This window comes from Cyprinus carpio, chromosome B15, assembly GCF_018340385.1.
Source record: "Cyprinus carpio isolate SPL01 chromosome B15, ASM1834038v1, whole genome shotgun sequence".
NCBI classification, from domain to species: Eukaryota; Metazoa; Chordata; class Actinopteri; order Cypriniformes; family Cyprinidae; genus Cyprinus; species Cyprinus carpio.
In genome coordinates, this window is record NC_056611.1 from 22,131,031 (window position 1) to 22,158,310 (window position 27,280).

Genomic DNA, 27,280 nt, shown 5'->3' on the forward strand with positions numbered 1-27,280 from the left:
GTGTAAACACACTGTTGCTATGCCAACGAAACGTTTTAACGCTAGAGGGCGGCAGACCACATTTATTTTTCATGATTGTAAACGAGGCACAAAAAATGTAGATAAAAATATTTTAAACAAAGTAAATATCTTTTTAAAAATGATTTACATTTCATAAACAGGATCTCTATTTATCAGCCTTGTTGTCATTATTATTAATAGTTAATTAGTACTTTGCTATGAGGATAATCAATAAAATCATTAAAACAAACAGTTTTCTTTTTTAATTTAAATGAAATTTATTTCATGTCATCAGTAAGCATTTGTAGTTGTTTAGAAAATAAAAAAGCTCTTCATTTACAGAGGAATTGTTTCTTACAGTTTTTTTTTCCTTTTATATATTATAATTTGATACAAATACATTTTATTTATCCACAAGCATTAGTCTAACATTATAACAAAAACACATTCTTAAGCCAAAAGAGGGCATATTTGGTTTGACAAATATTTTTAAGCACATAGGCTGCTTATACTTAACATGAAAATTAATATCAAACTGACCACAAAAATACACTTGGTCCTTTCTGCATAAACACTCAAATTCTTAAGTACAGCAGACTCATAAAACATTGTTTATGAAAAATGTTACAAGACAAACGTATACTAAATGTTTTAAGAGAATGTGGTAATAGTAAGGCTGAGGTGTGAAATTATTCATTAAATAATTAGAATAAATAAATTACTGGTATGCTTTTTTGAAATACTTTTTAGAATCGATTTCAATAATTACAGTACAAATTTAAATGTGATTACTGAAGATACCACAATCTATTTGGGACTGGTCCCATCAACTGGCTGCGATTTAAAATATACTGGCTGTAATTCATAATATTTCTTGGATTAAAAAAAACACAAAAACACACACTGTATCACACACCAGTAAAACCTCAAATCAATTTTGGATTAAAATTGCACTTGCTTGAATTCATAGGTATGTTTGGTTTGACATCTGAGCTGCATATGACAGTGTATAAACCAACGTGCACTTTAAACCTGGTCTTAACTGGCTACTGTTTCATCTAGTCCGCTGATATTTTCAGGCACTAAACCCTCTTCAGTCTGCACCTTTAAATCAACTGAAAAACAATAGAAAACCCTTCAAAAGCCATAACAGTGATATATTTATACATAAAAATACTATATAAAAAAACTGCATATACTCTCACTCCTTCTCTCTCTATATGCACAGTGTATTATGATGTATGCATGAAATATAGAAGTAAAATATTACTCACCTTAAAAGGTTTACTAATACCAACAATGCGCTGCAAGTTGCTGCTGTAATAGCACAGCACACATTCTCCCCCAAGAACGGGAATTTTATCTTTGTTCACATAAACCTGTGATTAGAGAAAATATAATTTACTACTTGGTTGCTTATGTGTCAAAAAACAAATCACTTGACAGTTTTAAAGAAACATAGACAGCAAAAGTTGCATACTTGAAAGAGCTTCTTAGTGAAAGACACCTGGTAATCCTTCACCCAGGTGTACGTGATATAGTCTGAAACGCTTTTAAAACCAACCTGTGTAGTGATAATATAATATTAACAACACTCTGGATAACATTAGTTCACAATACAGTATTTTAGTATCACTACTGTAACCATACACGATTAATTAGTTATTTTTGGTCTGTGACCTTATCAGAACAGAACACATTTTGGGAACCTCTCTCACCTTATATAAAACCGATCCAATCCCAGGCACTGGAGGGAAAGGTCTGGAGAAGGCTGTAGGTTATGAGGGCGTCAAAGTTGGCACTCCATTCTCCCTCAGCGCTCACCTGCACCAATGGCGTCTCGTATATCTTTCTCAACTGGTGTCAGAGAAATAAACAGTCATTCTTTTAGTATTTTGTAGAACAGTCATGACTATTATGTAATGGCCAAACTCCTCCCCACCTCCAAGCGGAAGATGCCGATGACAGGCTTATGGTCGCTGATGCCATACTCCATTTTACTTGTGTAAAACTCCTGGCTCAGTTTTAGAGGGAACTCGTCTTTATGTTGCTCCTCCAGCTGTTTCTTTGGATCCTCTTGATTTTGACCATCTTCATTAGCGTCCTCTGACAGTGAGGACTTGGGCTTCACTCTCCAGAGGATCCTGTCACACCACGCAGGCTTGCGTTTTTTTCCACTAGCCAATCACACAGAGAGGAAAACAAGTTTAAATCGGTTAATAACATGCAATGAAGTTAGTTGGTTTGAATCCCTTTCCCAGAATTGGAAGAACACTAGCATGTTTTTCTATACAGCCATCATTCATTTTGTGAAAATGAATTTATGTGGCATGCTTTTTATAACTAAGAAAGTCATGTTAATGTCCCAATCTCATCACACCAAATAAACTAAGGACAGACAAGTGGCATATAGGTCTCTCTGTACATGTACAAACTGTTCTAAAACAGTGCTTTTCAAATCAGGGTATTAATCTAAGGGATTTTAGGGGGGCTGTAGAAAATTTGAGGGAAAATTCTTTTATGAAAAATTTTGATGTCACTTGTTTGAAAATATTTATTAAAAATAAATTTCAATTAAACTGAATTTTTTTCTCAAATATTCTAATATAGGTATAGAAAACAATTATTTTAAAGATCTAAAGAAAAAAAAACTTTACAATTTGATACAAAGTAAATATCTGTAAATAAAGTTTGGGGTCAGTAATGTTTTTGAAATAAAATAATACTTGTAATCAGAAAGAATGTATTAAATTGATCAGAAATGACAGTAAAAGGAAATATTTCACTTGCATTCATCAAAGAATGCTGAAAAATTGTAAAAAATGAAAAAAGTTTCCACAAAATATTAAACAGCACAACTGTTTCCAACTTTAATAATAATAAAAATGGTTTCTTTTGTCCTATACCTAATCAGCATATTAAAATTATATCTGAAGGATCATGTGACACTGAAGACTGGAGTAATGATGCTTAAAATTTAGCTATGCATCACAGGAATAAATTACATTTTAAACTATATTAATATAAAAAAAAGTCATTTTAAATTGTAATAATTTCATAATACTGATGTTTATACTGTGTTTTTGATCAAATAAATGGTTCCTTGGTAAGTAAAAGTGAATTCTTAAAAAAATAAATTAAAAAAATTTTTTATTAAAGACCACAAACTTTTAGTAGTGGCCTTTGTATTTTTATATTTTAGTCAACTAAATGACTAAATATTTTAGGAAGTTAGTCCCCTACAAGAGGATCATCATATTTTTATTTTTTTATTTGAAAACAACTGCTCTAAAAATATAAGGGGTTTATGTGAGTTCAGTCACGCTGCATCTCCTTATGGACACCATAAATACATCCTGTAGATCAGAAAGTCGTCCACATGCTTTATAACCATGTGTGCTGCAAAGATCTGAACAGCTACTAGAACCGACAGCACTGAACAACAGATGATCAATACTTAAACATCTAAACTCTTTACAACACACAACAACAACAACTATATCCAAACACAGACTGGATCTACAGTATATGGATGTTATTAATTCATTATTTATGGTGCTTCATAGATGAACTGGTGTTACAGGACGGGATAGTGACACACAATGCACTGGTCTGCATTAAAGTGTGAATGAGGTCTGTCAGCTCTTGGGCAAAGAAAAAGTGCTGCAAACAGGTAAAGGAAGGAATGCTGGTGGAATGCTAGACAAGCAGGGTAGGACGGTTCAAGTTCGGAAGCGCATGGGAATTTTAAAGCTTACTTAAAACCAAACCATGTCTTCTGTACCCTGCAGGGGTGAAAAAGAGCATGTGTGAACATCTGACAGTTAAAAACAGCCCTGAAGGAGGAGCTGCGGGAGATTCAGGATATTATGGTGATTACTATTGCTATGTACTGAACATATAAAAATATATGTATGAGTGAAACAAAAAGTTGAGCAGGATTTGATTTTATCTATCAGGAATTGGCTGTATTGTGAAAAGTGTTATTTTTTTTCTTATTAAAAATAAGGTAAAACTGAATAGAATTTCAAAGGCATTACATTTTAATGAAAGATTTTTTTGGAATAATGTGCAATAATTTTAATCATTCACAATAAAACAATGAATGTGCAATAAAAAAATTCTTATCAATTTTTAAACCAATGACTACAAAAATACAGCAGGATTTATTGTGTCATTTACCTTGTGTCATAGTTATCAGAGTGCAAATCAAATTTATAGCTGGGATGAAAGTCTAGAGGTCCTTCTTTAAACTTCTGCAAAGTAGCTTCCTTCTGCTTCATCATGGTGAGCTGGAGAAATATTGACATGCACAGACACAAACTAACATTATTGCATAAATGAAGTGAGTTACTTATTCTGGATCTGCAAATATACAATTTATATGTTAGTACATTTTTAATTTCCATTGTTACTACATCTATTGATCAGTACCTGATCTTTAGACCAAAGAAGATTATACTGCTGGTTGGTGATGCAGTTCTTTACAAAGAGCATCTCGTGGTCCTCAATACGAAAATTCAAATCCCCAAACCAGAACACCACTCTAGAATTAATTTGCAATATAGAGCAATGTAGATAAATGATAAGTAATAAAGAACACAATCAGCCAAAGTAAATCATTCACAGAAGACTGTTATGTGGTTATTATTCATGACCGGTACTGACTTGTGATCCAAAATGAGTGGCGTGTTTTTGGTGTCAAAGGTCTGAGCATCTAGAATAGATTCGAACTCATTCACCCGCTGAGAGGCGTAGTCCATGTGGGCGGTCAGGTGACAGTTCAGGAAGCAGAGCATGTGGCCGTAGAAGGACAGGCGGATGGACACACCTCCTTTATTACCCTTTAGTTTTGAGAAAATAAGGATGAATTTTCCTGCACAGCAAATTTTTGTTCAATTTTCATTAGGTTTATCAAAAGTTGCATTTCCATACTCTTACCCAGTAGCCATAGAGTCCTGTGCGGGTGTAAGTGACCTGAATGTCTCTGATAAAGGGGACGTGCTCCAGCTTGGAAAAGAAAAGCAAGAGCAGACCTTGCATCCGTATGGAGGACACCTGAATGGGCCACAATAAATACATTTATATAATTAAATTAAATATTTAAATGATATTAAATTTATAAATTATAATAGATTTAATAAATAACAAATTTAATTGTAATTATAGATTCTATTTATTCATTATAAGTTCAACTAGTTGTTTATTAACATGCATATTACTAGCATATTGGCTGTTTATTAGTTTTTATAAAGCATATAATAATGCCTTATTCTGTAGGACCATAATATAAATCACTTAATCCCACCTCATACCTAAACCTATCAACTACCTTACTAATTATTAATAAGCAAAAAAAAAAAAAAATGTGTTTATTGTGGCAAAAGTCATAGTTAATAGTTAGGTAATAGTGAAAACTGGTCACTAAACTAAAGTGTAATTAAGTTCATTATACCAAATTCATTATTAATTCATTATAGGTTCATTTAGTCAAATGTAGTAATGTATATATATATATATATGTAATGTATATATATATATATATAAAATTTTATTATATTATTAAAATATTAAAATTATATTACAAATATAAAATATGACTTATTATAAATAAATATCTTTTAAAAAATTACATTTATAAACTTCATTAAGTAAAAAAAATATATATAATAATAATAACATATTAAAATTATATTACAAATATAACATATGATTTATTATAAATAAATATCTTTTAAAAAATTACATTTATAAACTTCATTAAGTAAAAAAATATATATATAATAATAATAATAACATTTCCCATTCATGTATACCTGTAAGACCTGCTCTATAAATCACTGATTAAGAAATCAGTGGTATAATCCACTGATTCATAGTGAATATCACATAGTTAGTATGATAATGAACAAAAGCATGTTTGTATGAGTCAGCACCTTAATATATCCCAATGGAGCCAGCGTGTTCATGAAGAGGTGACTCCAGGAATCCTCGAAGGCCAAATCTGTGACAAACTTGAGAGGTGCAGCCTTCACCTCCTGCAGCCTGAACAGCAGCATCACAGATGTTAGGACACTCAAACCACATACTTCTGAGGTAAGATAACTGTCATTATTTACTTTATGGTCTGTCTCTAGCTTTCAAATACTGAATCTCACCCGATCACATAGAGGTCAGGTTTCTTCGGGGAGTTGAGCTGAAGCAGAGAGTTCACATCGTCAGGAGGCTCAGCTGTGGCCACATTCCACGTGACCACGTACAGCCTGTGGGTAAAAGAAAGAAATAATAGTTCTGCTTGTTTAACTCCTGTCCTTACATAACTGCTCAGATTAACAATAACACCAATTCAAGAGGTTCTAAGCATATCACACTGCAGCTTACCATCTTAAACAGCTCAATCCGTTTAAACCATTTTTAAGAACCACAGGCTAACATCTAAGGTTTAAACTGTCTCATCCCCTGAAGATCATTAACTCAAATACACTGAAACTTTTGATTTCTCTGGAAAAATGGATAGAAAGGTGCACAGTCGCCACGGAACCAAGCTAGACACCTGCATTCGGGTTTAGCTCTGCCAGACTTGACAACAAGAAAAGTAGAAAACAAAACCTGAACTGGTCTTTCTTTGCGCGTCTTGATAGATATTTCGTCTTCAGTTCCAGGGAAGCAAAGTCAGCTGTTCCAATAATTAATAATACAGTAAAGTGTGTGATATAGGGTGTAGGGGGAGTAAAAGGAGACTGTAGTTTAGGCGGGCTTTTAGATTTAAAGATTAAAACCCTAATCTGGTTTAACAAGGGCCTACGTAACCCACCCAACACAATCAATCTAAACTACAAATGTGTCCCTCAATATACCATTTACACAATACACTGGATTAACTGTCAGAAATAAACTGCTAATTATTTCTGTTTCTCTGACATCAATACTTATTTCTAATGTTTTCATGCTATTACATCTTGAATATATATATATTCATATTTATCATATATTTATTATTTTATATAATTATATAGTATGTGACAATACATCTTGAATATATATATATATATATATATATATATATATATATATATATATATATATATATATATATATATATATATATATATATATATTCAAGAGTTAAGTGTTAAAAGTTGGATTTCAAAATCATACAGTCACTGTAGGAAAGTGTTCAAATATGCAGAAGATGCTGGAAAATCAAAGAATGTGCAGGAGCTGGAAGATTTTTCTGAAGAACAACGGGAATTTGATTTGCTCAGGACCAACAAGGGACTCATGAACAACTATCACAAAATATAAAAACAGCCCTGGATCATCCAGGGAATGACAGTATGGGTATGTCAACTTTTGAATGGGGTAATTTTTATAAATTCAGTTACTATTTTGTCTTGTGGAGTACATGTAAACATCTGTTATGTGAAATAGCTTATTCAGGAAAGTACTAAATAAAATAAATAACATGCAATTTTCATGATCCTTCTTATTTTGTTTCAATTATTAAAATTTTGCACATTCTGCAAGGGGTGTGTAAACTTATGAGCACAACCGTAAACATATGGTTATAGTTTGTGATAAATAAACATTCTTACATCATAGTAAGTATACTGTATAAATAGGCCTATTTTTTTTTTTTACTGTATAGTTAGAATACTAGAGGCCAAAATATGGAACTGTAAAACAGTTTGGTCTTCCATAAACAACCGAAAACCCCCACATGAACAGAAACCTGTTTCTGCAAACAGAAAACTTTTCAGCAAACAAGAGACTAACTTGTTCACCTTCTAGAATTCTGGATGTTGAAACAGAAAAAGCACTATAGGTCAGTAATTGACAACATTGTGACAAACTTACAACACATGTGTGCTCCATGAGAGAAAATCTGAATGGATAATTGTGTAGCAATATCTGCACAATGACAGAATATGTTAAAACCTTAGTTTTGCTTTAAAATTTTTGATGGAAATCCATCCAATATAATGGTTGTAGGATTAAGGCACAAATGGGGGTGATTCTTGATCACTATTGTGGCTTGTACAAGCCACTTGCAATAGTAAAATAAAATATCAATAATTTAGAATAAGAAAGCATATGCTAAATAAAGAATAAGATGGGATATTTACCCAAAAGTGTCCATCTTGTCGTCTTTCTGCTCCAGACTGACAGAATTCAAAGCTTGTGACAAATCGTCCTCCATCTTCTCCAACCTGTAAAACATACGAGCGCATGCTTTTCTCAGGAACCTGCTTTGCATTTCATGTGCATCAAAATTCATGGTAATAAAACCACTAATATTCTCTTTCAAAGCTCAGAATCGGTGCTGTTAATGCAACACGCGTAAGACAAGTCATAATGTATATATCATAGTAATAAAAATAAAAATTTTAAGTATATAGTATGACGTCAGGATTATAGCCAAGGTCAAAATAATGTTGCATTAATGAAACACTCTCAGTACAGATTAAGGCAAAACTTCTCATATCACCGGAATTTACATGCTGAAATGTCAAAACGATGGAACGTATTAATGAGAAAATCTAGGATGAATATGTTTGAAACGGTATTAAAAGTACCTGCTAAATCTCGGTGTCTTCGCTTCCGCGGTCTCAAAGTCTCTGTGGTGTTAAGGCGCGGTCACACTAGACTTTGAACGTGCGAAATTTTTTCGGACACCGCTGCGAATATGGGCGGGAGCTGTTAACGGTCTCCCCTCAGTTATTACAACATGGATTAATGTACTTGTACTGTGCCTTTTGCGACGGCGTCGAAAGCGTTTTATTATGTTTTACTCTCTGTCTGTCTCTCTCTCTATATAAATACATACACACTTAGAAATAAAAAATTATAAAATGTGACCTCATTCAAATGTACATCTGGTCCTGTTTCCACTGCGAACCATGAAGCTTTTTTTTTTATAATCTTTTAAAGGTGTATTATATAAAATAGGATGGTGCGCTACGGCTAAAATTAGCGCTTCCTTAATTTTTGAATTTCTGTACAGAGAGGTCACGCAGTGACGAATTGATATTCTACTGATCCCCCGTCTTCACGTGATGCGAATTCGCAGGTCAGAGTTCACCAAACTTGAACTTTGGAACGCAGCGGCGAAATGGGAAATTTTTCGCATGAGCTTGCGTTTCCAGTCTGACGCATTCGCATGCGTATGAATTTTTTTTTTTTTTTTTTTTTTTTTTTATTGACAAAAGTAAAATAAACCAACAACAACATACAAAAACTCTCGTAGGGGAAAGAGAATACACATGCGCATATACAAATGTTGTCAATATACACAATGTACTAACCAAACAGAAAAACCAAACAGAAAAAGCAAAAAAAAAAAAAAAAAAAAAAAAAAAACAAAGAGGGGGGAGCTTCTTCGAAATACATAAGTCAAAGGCAAAAAGGCTAAAGAAAGAAAATTACCATTTGGATCAGCACACACACACACATACAAGGGGAGATTGATCAAAACAATAGTTTCCTAGATATGTCACTACACATTTTCCTTGCAATTTTAGTAGATTTTATCTTTTTCAGTGAGGTAAAAAACAAATTAAAATCATTTATAAACCCAACAAAGGAAGGCTTAGAACATCTCCACTTACTGCAATGAATATTGATATTTACCCATAAGAATAATCATATTGACTAAATCTGATACCGATGAATCTACATTATCCATATAAAAGAGGATGTGTGGCAAGGTGAGAGTAGGGATATTATCAATCTTAAGTGACAGCCAAATATGTAACTCAGACCAAAAACTATTGGCCACGGGGCAAAAGAAGAACATGTGTTCCAGAGTCTCATCAGCCATCTCACAAAAAACACAAGGGTCTACCTCAAATTTGAATCTTTTTCTAAGAAAATCAGCAACCGGATATATCTTATAAATTATTTTAAAGTGAGTCTCTTTGACTTTTGGGGAAATGGGCCATTTGATGAATTTAAAATGTGTTTTTTTTCTATGGACAATGCAATCATATTCGTAACCTGTACACATAATCCTCTGTTATAATCAAAAAACAATTAAGATTTCAAAACATCATTAATATATTTATTATTACATTTATGGTCAACTAAACTACAATCATTAATAGCTAAATTTGGTAAAGTTGGTATGGGTCTTATTATTGTATATAACAATGTGCTTTGAATTAACTGTAATAATGGTACAGGTATTGCTTTACAGATCTTGTTATATTCTCTATTCGTACAGTTTAAATTATATTTTGTCTATGAAAGCTTTATAATCAAAGAAGTTACCATTATCATCAATAATATCATTCACAAACACAACTCCATTTTCATACCAATCATACCTAAACAATGATTTCCTATTGATTATAATGACCCTATTGTTCCATAAAGTGGATCCATGAGGAGAAAAGTTGTGGGTGAATATCATTTTCCAATATTGGAGAATTTGTTTGTGGAAGTTTGATAATTTAACAGGAATTTTGGTCACCTCAAAATCACATTGCAAAAGAAAATCAAGCTCTCCTAATTTTTTAAACAGATGTCTAGGAATGTGAAACCACAAAGAATCTGGTTGTGATAGATATGTTTTCAACCAGTTGATCTTAAAGGTTCCAAACATTGATTCAAAGTCCAAGGCTTTGATACCACCCTTATCATACTCTTTAACGAGCTGAGATTTCCTTATATAATGGGTTTTATTTTTCCACAGGAATTGGAAAATAATTGAGTTGATTTTCTTAATATTACTGGAAGAAACATACAGGGAGTGACATGGATAAATTACTTTGGAAATACCTTCTGCTTTAGATATAGTAACTCTACCAAAGATAGTGAGGTCTCTGGTAAGCCAACGACTCAAAGATTTCTTCATATCTATTAATCGGTTAGAAAAATTAGTATCTTCCCTTCTGATAGCATTTTTAGATAAAACTATTCCTAGATATTTCACTTCAGATTGAACCTCGATTGAAGAGATGATGGAATCCGTTGATGAGTGAATGGGCAGTAGCTCACATTTTTTTAATCACATTGAGGGTTAATCCTGAAGCTTTAGAGAAAATCGAGACTGAATCAAGGGCAACATCAACCATGAATTTATTCCTTAAAAGGATTGCTGTATCATCTGCAAATTGACCAATTTTAAATTCCTTGTTATATATAGAGATCCCATGCAAATTGGGGTTGTGATTAATGAGCATGATAAGTGATTGGGTGGCTAGAATAAACAATTTGGGAGAAATCGGGCACCCTTGTCTAATACCTCAGAGCACCTCAAACCTAGGAGTCATACCAGGATTCAGGGACACAGAACTATATATGTCAGTATAAAACATCTTAATTATTTTACAACAATTGTTCCCAAAACCTAAAAAACCTAAGACTTCAAATAATAAGGCATGTTCAACGGTGTCAAATGCCTTATAAAAATCGAGAAATAAAATAAAGGCATCAGTATCAATAAGATCTCGATAGTCAAGCATGTCTAAAAGCAATCTGGTATGATTATGTATATTTCTACCCCTCATGAAAGCTGATTGACACTCATCAATAATATGTGATAATCCCTCATTCAGACGATTAGCATAGACATGTGCCAATAATTTATAATCATTACATAACAAGGTAATTGGTCTCCAATTATCCAATAACAGAGTATCTTTGTTAGATTTAGGAATCAGAGTGATGAGACCATGTTTCATGGTGGGAGAAAGATTACCTTTTGAGATACAATCTAAATAGGCATTATAGAGCATTTCCCTAATATCACTCCAAAAGAAAAGGAAAAACTCCACGGTTAGCCCATCTATTCCAGGTGATTTCCCCTTAGACATCTGTCGAACTGCCAAGTCTAATTCTTCAATTCTTAGCCCATCTTCCATAGATTCTTTAAAGTTATCATCCATTGTTTTTTTAAACCCTTGAATCCTATTTAAGAAAAAACAACAATCTTCTTTAGAAAAAAAGGATTTATACAAATTACTATAAAAAACTTTGATTTTTTTCGTTTACTTCTTCTTGATTTTCAACAATAACATCATTAATATTTAACTTCTGAATTTTTTTCTTGGTCTGTATTTGTTTTTCCAGACTAAAAAAAAAAAAATTCCCCTTCTTCGATCCAACGAGCCCTTGAACGAATAAATGCTCCCTTGGCCTTTTCCAAATATATATTATCAAGATGGGACTGTAAATTGTTTAATTTAGTCTGCTCTTCCAGCGTCAAATCATCTTTACAGCACAACTTATTAATGTGACTAATGATGTCCCTTTGTCTTATCTTTTTAAGTGTTGATGATTGCTTACTTTTCTTAATAGCTATCTGTTTAACTTTGAACTTGAACCATTCCCATTTACTCAGTGAACACATTTCCAATTCACCTACTTCTTTAACCAGTTGTTTAACTACATTACAAAACTCAGTATCTTCCAAGAGGGTATTATTAAATTTCCATATGGGGTTTATGTTATTCTCTCTTCCACCCGGAGAAAGTGTCAAAAATATTACACAATGATCAGTTAAGGGTGATGCTGAAATTTCACATCTATTTACCTCATTAACTAGAATGTCTGATATTAACCAATAATCCAATCTTGAGCACTGGCCATTATTAGATGAGTTAAACCAGGTAAATTGTTTTCTGGTTGGGTTTTTCATTCTCCAGTAATCTATTAGATTTGCCTTTGTGGTCAATTCAACTATTGTTTTATCAAATGTGTGGCAGTGTCTCTTTGATGGTAGGCGGTCTAACCAAAGATCAGGGGCCAGGTTAAAATCTCCCCCAATTATTACTCTATCCGTTGAAAAAAGCATTTTCCATTCTTCTAAGCACTTACTTAAGGATGAGAAGAGATTTTTGTTCTGTGCTCTTTTGTTATAACCATACACACATAATAAAATGTAGTTTATACCATTCATTTCTGTTGCGACCATTATCCAATAGCCAGTAGGGTCACTTTTATGGTCAATAATTTTCCCAGGAAATCTATTTAACAAAATCATAACTCCTGCCGAGTGTGATGTTCCATGACTGAAAAAGACAGAATCTCCCCATTGCAATTTCCAAAATTTTGAGTCAGCCTCAGCTGAGTGGGTTTCTTGCAAAAAAACACAATTAACCCTTTGCTCTTTACAGAAAAGAAAAATAGCCTTACGTTTTACCTTATCTTTCAACCCCCTAGTATTTAAGGAAATAAAGGACAACATTTAGGTGATAAGTAGAAAACCTATAAACAATGCACAAAAGAGTGTTAACGATGCGCAGGAATGAGTCATTAGTCCTAAATCTACATGTTTAATGTAACTAATCCTCTACACACTATAGAGGGAGTAAAGGAAAACTACAAACCGAACAACTATTGTAACAAAGGTCTATTTAAATATGGAATAACTTCGTCTACTTTGTTGTGTTTTTCCTAATTTTGGCAGCCATAAAGATATTGATAGTAGACTTATCATAACAAAAAAAAAAAAAAATTATGGCCAGCTTTAAAAACATTTAACAGGTAAACAAAGTAAACATTCAATGTCTGCCATATGCTGGCGTGCAAAAAAAAAAAAAAAAAAAAAAAAAAAAAAAAAAAAAAAAAAAAAAGGAGGTCATTATCTTATCATTGACCATGCTCCGATCATAACATCGGGTTATTTAACCCCAGATGTTCAGTGATGCATTAACAAACAAAGTTCGGGTAGTGTTGATACTTACATATCGGAGCATTTTATGTCAACCAACAACAACAAAAAAAAAAAAACCCCTCAGTCAAACATGAGTTCAGGCTGAATTTCTGATAGCAATTCAAATGATAGCAAAACAAGTGATCAATTGGGGTCCACTCTCCGGTTATCGATCAGCGCGTAACCTTCCTTTAAGAATGCCCTTTTACCCATCTTTCTGGCTTCTTGGACCAGTGGCCACAGCTTTGCACGCGCCTCCCGGTCTTCTTTCGAGAAGTCTTCTTTGAAACGTATGTGCATGTCTCTACACACTCTCGCATCCTTCGACTTCTTCCAAACATCATCCCGCACCGTTCTCATCCCGAACTGAATGATGATTGCTCTCGGTGTGTTATTTGAGGTAGCGGCGTCGCCTTTCCTTCCCAGCCGGTGGACGGTGTCTACGGTGTCTCGCAGCCTCTCCACAGACATTGGAACAACTCTCGTCAGTATCCCGATGACAACTTCTCTCGTGTCCTCTCCATCCTTTTCAGGGAGACCAATTATCCTCAGATTCCACCTTCTTTTATATCGGGTTTGCTCTGCACATGCTTCTTTTAACAAGCTGTTTTCTCTCTGAAGGCCTCCTATTTTTTTTGAAGCGCGCAAATTTCTTCTCGGTTTTCTTTAGTTGCGGTTGTGTTAGCTTCAATACGTCTGTCGAAACTTTTCAAAAGTTCCGTCTGCTCGTCCATTTTTTTTTTGTCAGAGCTTGTACTGCATGAAGAATTTCAGCGCCAGTGTTCACGTCCTCAATTTCACTTTGGTGTCTCTTTTTCTTTGGATTTGGCTGTTTAATCGGGGTATGTTCTTTGTTAATTTTGTCATCTTTGGATGAATGTTGCTCTGCTTCCATTTCACCCTCAATGTCAAAATCATCACATGCCTCGTGGAGAGCAGCCAAATTGTAGTTGTGGTCTGACATGATTCCAAATAACAAAGAAACAAAATAAATAAATAAATAAATAAATAAAACGTATTTTGTCCCTTAATTTTGACACTACGTTAGTAGAGGGGTTGTTACACTAGTTTATCACATTTCAAGGACTAAAAATAAACTTTTTACCGGAGCCTGCAAAAGTGCTACCACTCACTCCGCCATCTTGAAAAAAAACCCCGCATGCGTATGAATGGAAGTCAATGGAATGAAAAGTGCAGGGTGACCGCCCCTTTAGAGGCATTTTTTTTGCTTTTGTTAATTGTATAATAAATAAAAAAGAAAACAAAAAGAGAATACAAAAAGATAAGAGAAGCTAGTGTTAGTTTCTTACTTTTTTTAAGAAAACAGGTTGTTAGTAAATAGAGTGCAAGTCTAAAAGGGGCATTTAAAAAAAATAAGAATAGAATTAGAATAGAGTGCTAGAGTTAGAGGATCAAATAAAGATAAAAGATCGTTCGCACATGGCCAAGTACTCTTCTCTTCGATTTCTTTCTCTTTGCTCTTGGCATAAACGCTGTCAAAACGGCAACAACCAATCAGAAATAGGCTTCAACGACTGACCAATGAAAACGCGACATCGTACATGGAATCTTATTGGTTGATATTGAACCGCACATGGAATAAGTTCACTGAAGTTCAATCAAGACGAGCCTAGATGGATCCGCCGAATCGACGATCTCAGGTAACCAGTTTTATTGGTTTTGATGTTAAATATGTCAAATGTATCTAAGAATTGTCTGGGAAGAGGGCGATTGGATTATTTTACATATAAATTACCTAGACTGTCAACCACATTGTTCACACTACGTGCCATGCCCATTGAAAGTGAGATTTTTTAACCAAATATATTTGAAAGCCGATTCCAAAAGGCAAAAATAGTATTTTACACATTGTCTCGTGCAATCACACCAACGATTAAACATTAAGTACGTAGCGAGATCAACTGCTAAATTCAAATCTGAACAAATATTTCGGGGGAATAAGATAAGGGGGCAAAATGCCCCAGAAAATTATGTTATCTATGGCTGTCACGAATGAAGTGATGTGAAATTAATGAAAAGTGACATCTGCAATGGATTTTCTTTATCGCGGATTGCAGCGTTGAGTGCTATAATCAATCACGCACTGTTTTTTATTATTATTATTATTATTTTTTTTTTTTATCTAAAAAATCTAACCTTCAATGGGCATGGCAGGTATGTGAACAATGTGGTTGACAGTCTAGGTAATTTATGTGTAAAATAATCCAATCGCCCTCTTCCCAGACATTTCTAAGATACATTTGACATATTTAACATCAAAACAAATAAAACTGGTTACCTGAGATCGTCGATTCGGCGGATCCATCTCGGCTCGTCTTGATTGAACTTCAGTGAACTTATTCCATGATGGGTCGTTCGCGAACTCTTAAGAGCCCTTGTAGGTTCTTGTAGGTGAACGACGAGAGCTAGCTCGCTTATCTGAAGAGCCGACTCTATTTAAAAAAAATATAGCCTATAGAAATTAAATCATGTGTAATATGTAATAATGAAATAATGGATGCATTTTATTTTATTTAAAATAATTGACTAATTCAAAGAACAACAAAAAAAAATATTATATAGGCCTAAAGGCGCACATATTCGTTTCGACTGTCTGATCAGCCTCACATTCTGTTCCTGTCAATCATACACGAGGTGTCAACCAATTATATGGCATGAGCGAGGGGCCGAGCCATCACACACACAGTGTCAAACTCGGAGAAGAAACCGCATCAGTCCCTCGAAAGTAAGGCAGCTTGCATTTCTGAATGCAAATCTCTCATAAAATAAAAATATGATCAGCATTGTGTGTGTGTTCATGCTAGTTATACAAAACATAACTAGTGAGATAGTTCATGCTGGTTATATAACATGCCAAAAAAGAGGGACCACCATAATAATCCAATAAATTAATTATTCTTCAATAATATTTCTTCTATTGTTGTTCAGATTCAGATTGTATTTGTTTTATAATGTTGTTGTTTCTATACATTAAAAAGTTGTAATTTAAATGCAAATGTTTAATAGTATTCTTTTTTCATAACAAATCAATGCATTAAAGGAGCCATGTGTAATGTCTGGCAAAAAAATCAAGTCATACTCCACATTCCATACCAGATGGGGGCAATATGCCTCAATAAAGTGAATTGGTCTACTCTAGAGTAACAAACGAGAAACGGCATAGTCTCTATGCTCCGCCCCTACCTTCACAACAACCCTAGAGCCATAGCCGAAGCCTAATGCTGTGTTCACACCAAACGCGAATAGAGCGTCTGGCGCGAATGATTTCAATGTTAAGTCAATGTAAAGACGCGTTTACGCGCGTCTGGAGGTCTCGCGGCGCGAATGAGGCGTTTAGCGCGGCGCGGTAGACGCGAATTCGTATGGCAAGCCAAAGTAGTCATAAACGCCTGTTCGGGCGTCTGATTGCACACTGACACGTCAAAAGCGTGCGATTTAACGGCGAAACGCACGTCCTTGACGCGTGATTTGCCATAAAAACGCACGTTCTTAGCGTGCGCTTTGGGATTGCGGAAAACGCGCGTCAGAAACGCGCGTTTTTGTGTATCAAAACGCGCGTCCTTGACGCGCGCTTTGGAGTCACCAAAACGCGCGTTTTTGGCGTGCGTTTATCATTATAGAAACGGGCGTCCAAGACGTGCGTTTTGAGTCGGACAAAACGCACGTTTTGAACGTGTAAACAGGTCAACCAAACTGGCGGTGTAAACGTCTTCTTAATATCCAAACAGGCGAAAGGAACGTGCGCTCTCCTAGTGTTTTCAAAATGGCACGTCGAAAGCGTGTGCTCACTTCATAGGGCAGGAGTCTGTAATGCTTTGTCCGCTATATATGGGGTATTACGGTAAGGCATTGCTGCCGCATACATTTTTTTTCCACGGTCATAATGAGGTAGGCTATGTTATGTCGTTTAAACGACACATTTTAATTTAATGTGGTTAAGCTTCATTAAAGAAATGGGTCTGATACACTCTATATTATAGATCAGTGGTGTGGCACAGTTTACATGAATGTTGTTCATTTTAGCTGCTATCTAACGTTACCTCTGTAGCACCTTGATGACCACCAATACATAATAACTCGTGGGAATGTGATATTATGTCGTGGCCACGATATCATTTTGTCGAGGTCACACATCCTTATGTCATGGCCTCGAGATGTTTTGTTGAGGGAATGACATTTTTCTCGTGGCCACGAATTTCATACGTAAACAAACCTGTTAAATTTAACATATATATTTCATTTTATTTCGGCTAAATAATAGACCATAATTATAAGTACAATAGTGTTCCGTTGGGGAATTAATCATCCCTGTAGTAATGTCACGTTTGTAAATGAAAACACAACACGCTCATTTATCATTTATCTGACAATTAAGCCAAGAAAGTTTTGACTTTATGATTGTATTTATGTCCATGCGTGATGATAAATGACCATGTTGTGCTTTCATTTACAAATTAAACTACGTGAATGATTAATTCCTCAGCGAAATACTATAATATTTACAATTTTGGTCTATTAATTAGCCGAAATAAAATAAAATATATGTTACATTTAAAATGCATTCCAGCAAAAATTCCGGTCAGCATAATCAAAGCTTGATTTGCATGTCGAACATTTACAGTAGGCTATTGTTTACAAAAGTATTCAGAACGTTATGGGGCGCCGTTTGTAAAATAAAATGTGTAAGAAAAACTGGTCAGATTTAGCTACAAAACAAATACATTTGTGCACGATTTACTAAAAATAAGCTTTATGCAATATTTTTATTACTTTAAAAATATTTTTAATAATTTAATTTAATATATATATATATATATATATATATATATATATATATATATATATATATATATATATATATATAGGCCTATATATATTACATTTTTACTATATGACTATTACAATAAAGTATTAAAGGTAAATCTGTTTTTTTTTTTAATCTAAATCTAAATCTTCATTTTAAATCTAAATGTAAAGGTTAAGTCCAAGTCATAAATGTTAATTTTATATCTAAATGTTATATATATATATCTATATAATATATATATATATATATATATATATATAATATATATATTATATATATATATATATATAAAAACATTAACATTTAGATATATGATTAACATTAATGATTTGGACTTAACATTTATTTAAAATGAAGATTTAGATTTAGTTAAAACATTTAGATTTACCTTTAATACTTTATTGTAATATAGTCATATAACAAATACAAAAAAATATTAAATTATTAAAAATATTTAAGTAATAAAAATATTGCATAAAGCTTAATCTTAGTAAATCTTGCACAAATGTATTTGTTTTTGTAGTTAAATCTGACCAGTTTTTCTTACACATTTTATTTGCAAACGGCGCCCCATAGAACGTTAAGAGATCGAAATGAAAGGAAAAGATGAATATAAACGAAGCAGCAGTCATCCTTAATTGAAGAAATGTGGCAAACCATCTTTGGAGAGAACCTCATATTATTGATATACATTTGTGAACGCACATTTTCTGCAATGTCGCGCGTCAAGTCATGCTCCCATGCGCGTCTTACAGACTGCATCTTACAATCGCAACTTCATTGTGCTGTTACTCCTTTCGAGACGAATTTCACAAAATTGGTCAGCTCCCCGAGAGCATCAGGTATTTTATATATTGGGAGTAGAATTATTTATTTATTTCAATGAAAGTAATCGATTAGATATCATAATATTTAGGCTATAATATTATAAATCAGGTCAATGCACAATGCACAGGTCAATTTCCCAACAATACACGTAAAGCAATCGCACGTAGCTGTGCTTTAAGTGCTGCTTAAAATTAAAATTAAATTTATGCATTTAGCAGACGCTTTTATCCAAAGCGACTTACAGTGCATTCAGGCTATCAATTTTTACCTATCATGTGTTCCCGGGGAATCGAACCCCCAACCTTGCGTTTTGTAACGAAATGCTCTACGTATATCTAGTGTATATAATATTATACACTATAATATAATATTGTATTGTATTATAGTCTCTCTCTCTACTGTATATAAAGTACATTATATATTATTATGTAAAGTATAATTTTATTAATATTATACTTTAAATAATAATATATAATGTACTATATATACAAATTAATTTAAAAAATGAAAGAAAATAAAGAATCATAAAGTGTACAATAAAGCACAATCAAATCCTTATATTATAATGACATTGCACTTAAATCAAGTTAAAGGTGTAATCTGCTGATTAATATTAATATTACTATCGTTTTTACAAACTTCTTAGGCTTACGAAGCTTTTGGGAAACTCAGCAATCGTTCGTTATTGTTTCACGTGCGTTTCCCAAAAATGCACTTAACACAATCGCACGTAGCCGTGCCTTAAGTACTACTTATGGGGTCGCTATCCGTTTGTTAAGTGCTGAAATGTCACCTTAGAATGGTTCGTAACTGTAGTACACGCTCTGTTATTAAAATGTTAACCTAATGCTGTGTTCCAGACAACTCGGATATAATAACTATAATATAATATAATATAATTTTTAATTATAATTATAATTTTATTTTTTTATTTCGAACAAGTTGAATATATGTCAAAGAAAGGGGAAAAAATTGTATTTGTTCATTTGTTTTTGTTTTGTTTTTGTATATTACTCATTTGTATATTTATTATGTGTTTTTTTCCTTTTGTATTTTTAATAGTTCGAAATAGAAATTAATGAATGAATAATATAATATTTTTATTATATTATATTATATTGCATTATACGTATAATATTATACTTTACATACTAATAATAATAATTATAATAATTATATATATATATATATATATATATATATATATATATATATATATATATATATATCAATCGTGCGATATATAGTCAATATTGTGGTGAATATTAAGATCAATCGTACTATCGTTTTACGAAGTTCTTAGGCTTACGAAGCTTTTGGGAAACGCAGCCCAGGTTGGTTTGTTTGTTACTGGTGACATAATATGTAAATGATATGCGTGCGGCCAGCTATACTTGCACTTGGACCAAAGTGCGGCCCGCTGGGAAAAAATGTTGAGAACCACAGACTTACATTCATGTAAACTGTACTAAACCACTGATCTATAATAGAGAGTGTATCATATCCATTTCTTTAATGAAGCTTAACCACATTAAATTAAAATGTGTCGTTTTTTAAACGACATAACATACCTCATTATGACCGTGGAAAAAAAAATGTATGCGGCAGCAATGCCTTACCGTAATACCCCATATATAGCGGAAAAAGCATTACAGACTCCTGCCCTATGAAGTGAGCACACGCTTTCGACGTGCCATTTTGAAAACACTAGGAGAGCGCACGTTCCTTTCGCCTGTTTGGATATTAAGAAGACGTTTACACCGCCAGTTTGGTTGACCTGTTTACACGTTCAAAACGTGCGTTTTGTCCGACTCAAAACGCACGTCTTGGACGCCCGTTTCTATTATGATAAACGCACGTCAAAAACGCGCGTTTTTTGGTGACTCCAAAGCGCGCGTCAAGAACGCTCGTTTTTACAGCAAATCACACGTCGAGGACGCGCGTTTTGATGCTGCGCGTAACGTGCGTTTCTGACGCGCGTTTTCCGCAAACCCAAAGCGCACGGTAAGAACGTGCGTTTTTATGGCAAATCACGCGTCAAGGACGCGCGTTTCGCTGTTAAATCGCACGCTTTTGACTCCACGCGGTGCAATCAGACGCCCGAACAGGCGTTTATGACTACTTTGGCTTGCCATAAATTTATGAGGTGTGATTTATGCATTTACCTTGCTAACTAAGCTCTCAGTCGTGTCGATCGTCGCGTACCTTGCCGTGACCAAGGACGTGTGATGAGAAGCGCGACACTTTCGTCGCCCCCCTTCTCGCGTGAGAAGCTACGTGACGTCTACGCCTTGTAGTCTGTAATACCTTTTGGCCAGTTTGTGTGTGTGATTTTGTTAAATGTCTTAAGTGCTGTAGATTAGTGTTTTTTGTTTTGTTTTGTTCGGCGCAAAAAGAAAGAAAAAAAACCTGCATGTTATAACATTTTTAGCACCTCCAAATCCCCGAATATTTCATAATCTTCAGAACGTTGACGAAAATATGACGAGTAAAATTAAAATTACACTGCAATATAGCTAATCAATGAACTTACAATGTTATTTAGAAGTGCACTTGTAAAACAACAACCAGGAACAACCATTTCACAGCTTTCTTGTAAGCACCATATATCACTAATGGCACAAGATAATGGCAGTATAAACCAAATGGAAAGACAACATTTTTATAAGTTTATGTGTTTTGTCCCCCAGAAAACCGTTAATCGAAAAAATGGCTTAATGCATTAACACAGTTAAATCCAAAGGCCAAATTCTAAATTAACGATGGACCATGAGTAAACACTTCAATCATGTAATGTTTTAATAATTCATTTAGTAGTTTAGAAAATACAATATTTTAGGTTATATATTATACTGGAATGCATCTATACACATTCCAATTATTTTAATGATTTCTCCAAAGTTGGCCTCATTTTACAGATATTTTATGTTCTCATTCATAAAACACTCACACATCAAATAATTAACTCTAGTGTCACAGTGTGAACTCAAATAACACACAATTATCCATAAGCTAACATTCAGTAACAAAACTGATGACACCAGTCAGAATTTCAGGATAGTATAAACAGGAGCACAGGTGACTGCTTTAAAAACGCATCCTAGCACTGGAGAGAGAGCGGAAAGAATCACACAGTGTAGTACAGTAAAGTAACTATAGTAACATCACTTTATTACAGTTACAGTGTTCTGAATTGATCTCACTAGTGTTCACTGGGCAGGGAAGTTGTCTGCACTGTAAATTCTAATTAGGAAACCTTACTTAAAAAAAAGCATGCAAACCAACTGCCTTGAAAAAAACAAGTAAAGTGAAATAAGAATAGTAATTTGTACTAACAAAGGTTTATTTAGTGTTGTAAACTTACACGCAAGTTCTTGTAACTAAGAATCACTATTTTCAACAACTAAATGATTAAGTAAAATATAATATGTGCGTATTTCAAACAACTCATTTAAGTTTAGCTAAATCAAGTAACATTTCCTGCAACTTGGAATTTCTAAGTTGTATTTACTTAAAACAGCAATCTAGTTTTAACCAGTTGCCTTAAAAAAAAAACAAGTTACCATTACTCCAGTAACTTAAATGCTTCAAACATCCATTACAAATTCATGACAACAATGTTCTATTCATCAAACACATAACCACACAAAAATCAAATGTTTTTTTTCTGTCCCAAGTCAAGCATCATATGTTTTAACTTGTATTACAAACATTTTGAAACAAAGCAAAAAAACAGTCTGCTTTTGTTTATGCTAAACAGCAAAGGTAGCAGTACGATGAGATTAAGTATTGCAATGAGTTGGCCACACAAGTTGCCAATGTTTTTTTTTTTTTTTTTTCTGTCCCAAGTCAAGCATCATATTGTAAGTGTTCTTCACAGTATCAGGGTAATCCACATGTAGCAGTAATCCAAACGTAGCACACGTCGGTCCGGAAGCAAATGTTGGAGGTAGACCCTGGAGACTGTTCTTTGCAGTACTACACTGAACAATGATGGCAGAAGACACAGGGTCAAGGCAGAGAAGATCTCTATAAACACTAAACATTCAGTTAAATTCAACAACCCATAAGACACTAGTGCCCAGACTGCATCAACATCAGACACCTGTATAAAACCAAATAAAAACAATATTAGCAGGGAAATGAGGGTGATCAGTTGTCAGTGTTATCTGTCCTGCCTACACTGCCATGCCATTGGGTTAGTTCACCCAAACTTGAAATTCATGGTGTCATCATTTACTCACCCATGACTTTTGTTTATTTTCGAAACACAAATAAAGACATTTTCAGTGAAATCTGAGAAATTTCTGTCCTTTAACTGAAGGTCTATTTACCCAACACCTTTAGACAGTTGATCATATAGCAATCATGTCTCTTTCGAAGACTTGAGCCGCTTTTCCACTGTCAGACCAAACCATTCTTAATTCTCAATGCTTAACCATTCCATGCTGTGACAATACGGATATAGTTTAATTTTTCACTGTTGGGCTGTTAACGGAGCTCTTTTGAATGCAACATAAATGTGTCAGTCCCACTGATCTATAATATAGAATAGTCATATATAGATCAGTGGTCAGTCCTTGTCTTAGTAATGCAATAGTTAAGAAATCGTACCTGATGTAAATAGCACCCATGTTATGAAAGATTAAATATCACTTTTAATTTTACTATTAACTTGTTTACTTCACTCAAATAGCATGTTGGCCAGCTACAGAGAAACTGGTGGCTAGGCAAAAGAAAAACGACCAACCCTGAGCAGCAACGTCACTCCAGGCATTCTACAGCACGGTTCAGTGTGTTCAGCTAAGAATTCTGGATCAAGAACAGTTCATCAGACCGTGCCTAACAGAGTTCAAGTGGAAATATAACAGAAACTGCTCCTTACAACTCACTGAACAGTTTGGCTCAAAATGTAGATTAATCAGCTCAATTCATATAGACTGATTTGATGGTTTCTTGGGTGTTAGAGATTTGGATTAAATATCTTCATTCGTGTCATGAAGATGCAGACTTTTTTATGGAATAGAATAACAGAAGGGAGATTAAATGGCACATTTTTTCATTTTTAATTGAACTAGGTATGTAATCAACAATAATCTTTATAAAGGTATCTCAGTAATATACCAGCAAATACACAGGTATTTTTTCTAAAATGATGTGTTCTTTTAAGGTGTAACTATGAGAACTTACAAAGCGGGTCAACTGTAGAAGTATCTGGGGTGATCATGAAGTAAAACAGGTACAGTAGGCCTCAGATGGGTGTGTAGTTTTCTGTCAAACATGGGTTCTAGAAGAAAAGAAAAGAAAAAACAAAGTTTAAGAAATTCAAAAATTAAGTCATAAACAATTTTTACAAAAAATAAAATTATAAGTCAAATACTAATATCAACATAAATATTATTATTAAATATAATAAAAAATACTGAAAACATTTAAGGTAGCAACATACATTTTTACGGGTTGTAGGGTGTGAAGTGTCCTCTTAGATTTGTGAAAAGAAACACAGAAATATGGTTACAGGTATTCTGGAACTGCAAGAAATAATTTGAAATTGCAAATAAAGCGTAGCACATGATTGAGTGAAAAACCTGAAATACCTTACCTTTATTGTACTGAGGCCCATGTTCACAAGATCGCTGTTCAGAGAAGACAGTTGCCACAAGCTTTTTTCCTAAATATGAAAAATGATTCTTCAGATAAAGGCGTGTTCCACTACTGTTGTGAATTGAAGAACAAAGACACATTCGTTTCTTGATATTTGCATGTTTTACAATAGAAAGAAAATTTCTATACATATCTACTTGAGGCCTCAGTCGTAAAACCAATTCAAAAGCAATATTTCTTCTGTTACAGTACTAACACAGCAAAGAAATAATTACTGCAAGACAACGAGCTCATTCAGCTTAAACCTTAAATGTGCGATCACGTAATGACTATGATTGTATTAAAATGTTGACACTAAAAATTGTAAACTGAAAAATGACTCACAGTGTTATAAAATTATAGAGTGAATTTTGCAAAAGATTATGGTTAACAATTAATACTATCAGTGGTACATAAAGATTAATTTTAAAACCTTCTGTGAGCTCATCTTGGAGACTTTGGCATGTTCTTGAATTGTACCTCGAATTTTCATGCATTCATTTTTAACTAGCAACACATTTTTTCAATTTGAGAAATAAAAAAAAAGTTTCAAATTCACCAAAATGTGCCACAAGTTCTGTATTTCTATAGTTTTTGTTCTAATAGCAGAATAGCAAAGATCTTTTCTGTCTGTTAGCTAACAATGGTGCTGACAAGGAGTTAATGTTAGTCAGTTCAAATTAGCAGCACACAGAAACATACATCCACACACAATTATTATTTTTAAACTTACCTTATTATTATTATTCTGTAGAAGTATTCAGTGTTTGTCCAGAGGTAAAATGCAAGCAGTCTCTCTACTTCTTCCTAGTTTCAGCAAATTCGAGCAGAAATTCAAAACATCGCTTGTTGCGCATGCTCTCTAACCGTCCTTATTTCTTCTTCTGTGGTTTTGTTGCGCATGCTCTCTAACCGTCCTTATTTCTTCTTCTGTTGTTTTGTTGCGCATTAGCAACACATTACCGCACTGCTGCCTCTCACTGGTGAAGTAATGTCATCGGTTTTGTTGTATCTACTTGAATATTTCAAGTAAGAATTACTGTTTTATTCGCCTTAAAATTAGCTGTAACTTAATAAAACCAAGTAAGTATAACAACTAAGTAAAGATAACTTATTATATTTAAGTAAGGTAAACTATTGGATTTTATAGTGTGTGTATTTGTACTGTAGGTTTTGTCATCTGAGGCCAAAGTTTGATATTGATAGATGTAATGGTTTTTGACTGGAGAATTAGATTTTTACATGGAAGTTTGCACAAGTTTGTTTGTTACGAGAATGTGTTTATAGTTGTGAGAAACGGGTAAATTGTTTCATGTTAGGAATCGAGAAAAACTAAGACAGCATTTAGTAAAATTGAAACAATTGGAATATCTTTGGGATAAGCAATGCACACGGATTATATCAAACTATACTGTCAGTACATCATAGTTAAATTAAATTGTTATATGTATTCGTTTCTTTTCAAAAGTGTGGAAATTGATTTTTAAAAATAAGCTTTAAATAGGCCTATCCCTTATAATGTGGCTCTCTCTAGTGGACAGCATTAATATCACAGCTTTTAACATTGGATTATGTTATCACATAGGGTCTAGGCTTTGATAATAAAGTAAACTGCATAAATAATTGATTTTTATTTTTTTGAGCACTCATTATAAATCACTTTCCAAACAATATCACCTAAAAATCAATTGAAAATCAAGCAAGTCTATTCAGTGACTACCATGGAGTGTCCAAATACATTCACAGTTACAGCTTAAATGAAATAATACAATAATAATATAGGCTAATTTTAATCTGAGCACATATTAATTTACTGGTAATAGTTAATACAACACGTCTCTAAAGAAAAAAAAAAAATCACTATACAGTAGACCTCATTTCTGAAAACTAGATAACTGTATGATCAGCAGATGTCTATTATTTCAGAGTTCAGTTTTTTTTTTTCATGCCATACAGCTGCTTATTACCAGAGCAGTTTCTTGTAAGCTACTCTACATGTTCAAATTAAGAGGCTATATATTGATAAATAATTAATACGTTTATACATAGGCCTATTTGAAAATGTTTTAAAACTGGTACCCAGTTTGAAACATTTTCATTTTCAAGTGTTATGTCTATATAGTAGCCTACTTTTCATGTGTTGATATCTACTGAAGCCTTATGATTACAGTCGTAGGGAGACTGTGGCGTAGCGAGTCAGCTCCAGGCACATGTGCAAAAAACTTAGTCTGAGATAATTCGTTCAGTAACTGCATATGAATCAATTATAATATCCTCATCAATAAATAAACAACAAAATAAACATGAATAAAAAAATCCAAACT

General features: G+C 33.6%; 1 protein-coding gene, 1 long non-coding RNA gene and 1 pseudogene across 3 annotated transcripts; 1 reads left to right on the forward strand and 2 right to left on the reverse strand.

Annotated features, from left to right (window-relative positions):
* LOC109075045 overlaps nucleotides 1–27,280 on the forward strand; it is an 81,470-nt pseudogene that overhangs the window by 22,675 nt on the left and 31,515 nt on the right.
* LOC109075050 (inositol polyphosphate 5-phosphatase K-like) lies at nucleotides 259–8,705 on the reverse strand. 2 transcript variants are annotated; one of them, XR_006156595.1, is made up of 14 exons: nucleotides 8,577–8,700; nucleotides 8,127–8,210; nucleotides 6,159–6,263; nucleotides 5,937–6,045; nucleotides 4,942–5,058; nucleotides 4,669–4,844; nucleotides 4,435–4,546; nucleotides 4,183–4,292; nucleotides 3,759–3,785; nucleotides 1,943–2,177; nucleotides 1,719–1,857; nucleotides 1,481–1,564; nucleotides 1,275–1,379; nucleotides 259–1,115 (listed from the first exon to the last, which is right to left on the reverse strand). XR_006156595.1 is itself a non-coding variant. In XM_042739810.1 (14 exons), exons 2-14 carry the CDS (start codon nucleotides 8,198–8,200, stop codon nucleotides 1,039–1,041), a joined length of 1,473 nt encoding a protein of 490 aa, XP_042595744.1. In that variant the 5' UTR covers nucleotides 8,201–8,210; nucleotides 8,577–8,705; the 3' UTR covers nucleotides 259–1,038. The 2 variants fall into 2 exon arrangements, 1 of the variants encoding a protein (XP_042595744.1); XM_042739810.1 differs by having other exon boundaries at nucleotides 1,271–1,379; nucleotides 1,481–1,568; nucleotides 1,724–1,857; nucleotides 8,577–8,705.
* Nucleotides 24,578–25,223, reverse strand: LOC109105859. Its single transcript, XR_002020468.2, has 3 exons — nucleotides 24,916–25,223; nucleotides 24,763–24,794; nucleotides 24,578–24,600 (listed from the first exon to the last, which is right to left on the reverse strand). It is a non-coding gene; the product is annotated as an uncharacterized LOC109105859 (long non-coding RNA).

Bases quoted from the DNA above. Each gene is read 5' to 3' on its own strand.
- LOC109075050 (XM_042739810.1), bottom strand. From the start codon at position 8,200: ATGGAGGACGATTTGTCACAAGCTTTGAATTCTGTCAGTCTGGAGCAG. The intron at 3,786-4,182 runs GTAAATGACACA...TCACCCCTGCAG, and splicing joins TCTGATAACTATGACACAAG to GGTACAGAAGACATGGTTTG. The intron at 1,858-1,942 runs GTGGGGAGGAGT...CTCTGACACCAG, and splicing joins TCGGCATCTTCCGCTTGGAG to TTGAGAAAGATATACGAGAC.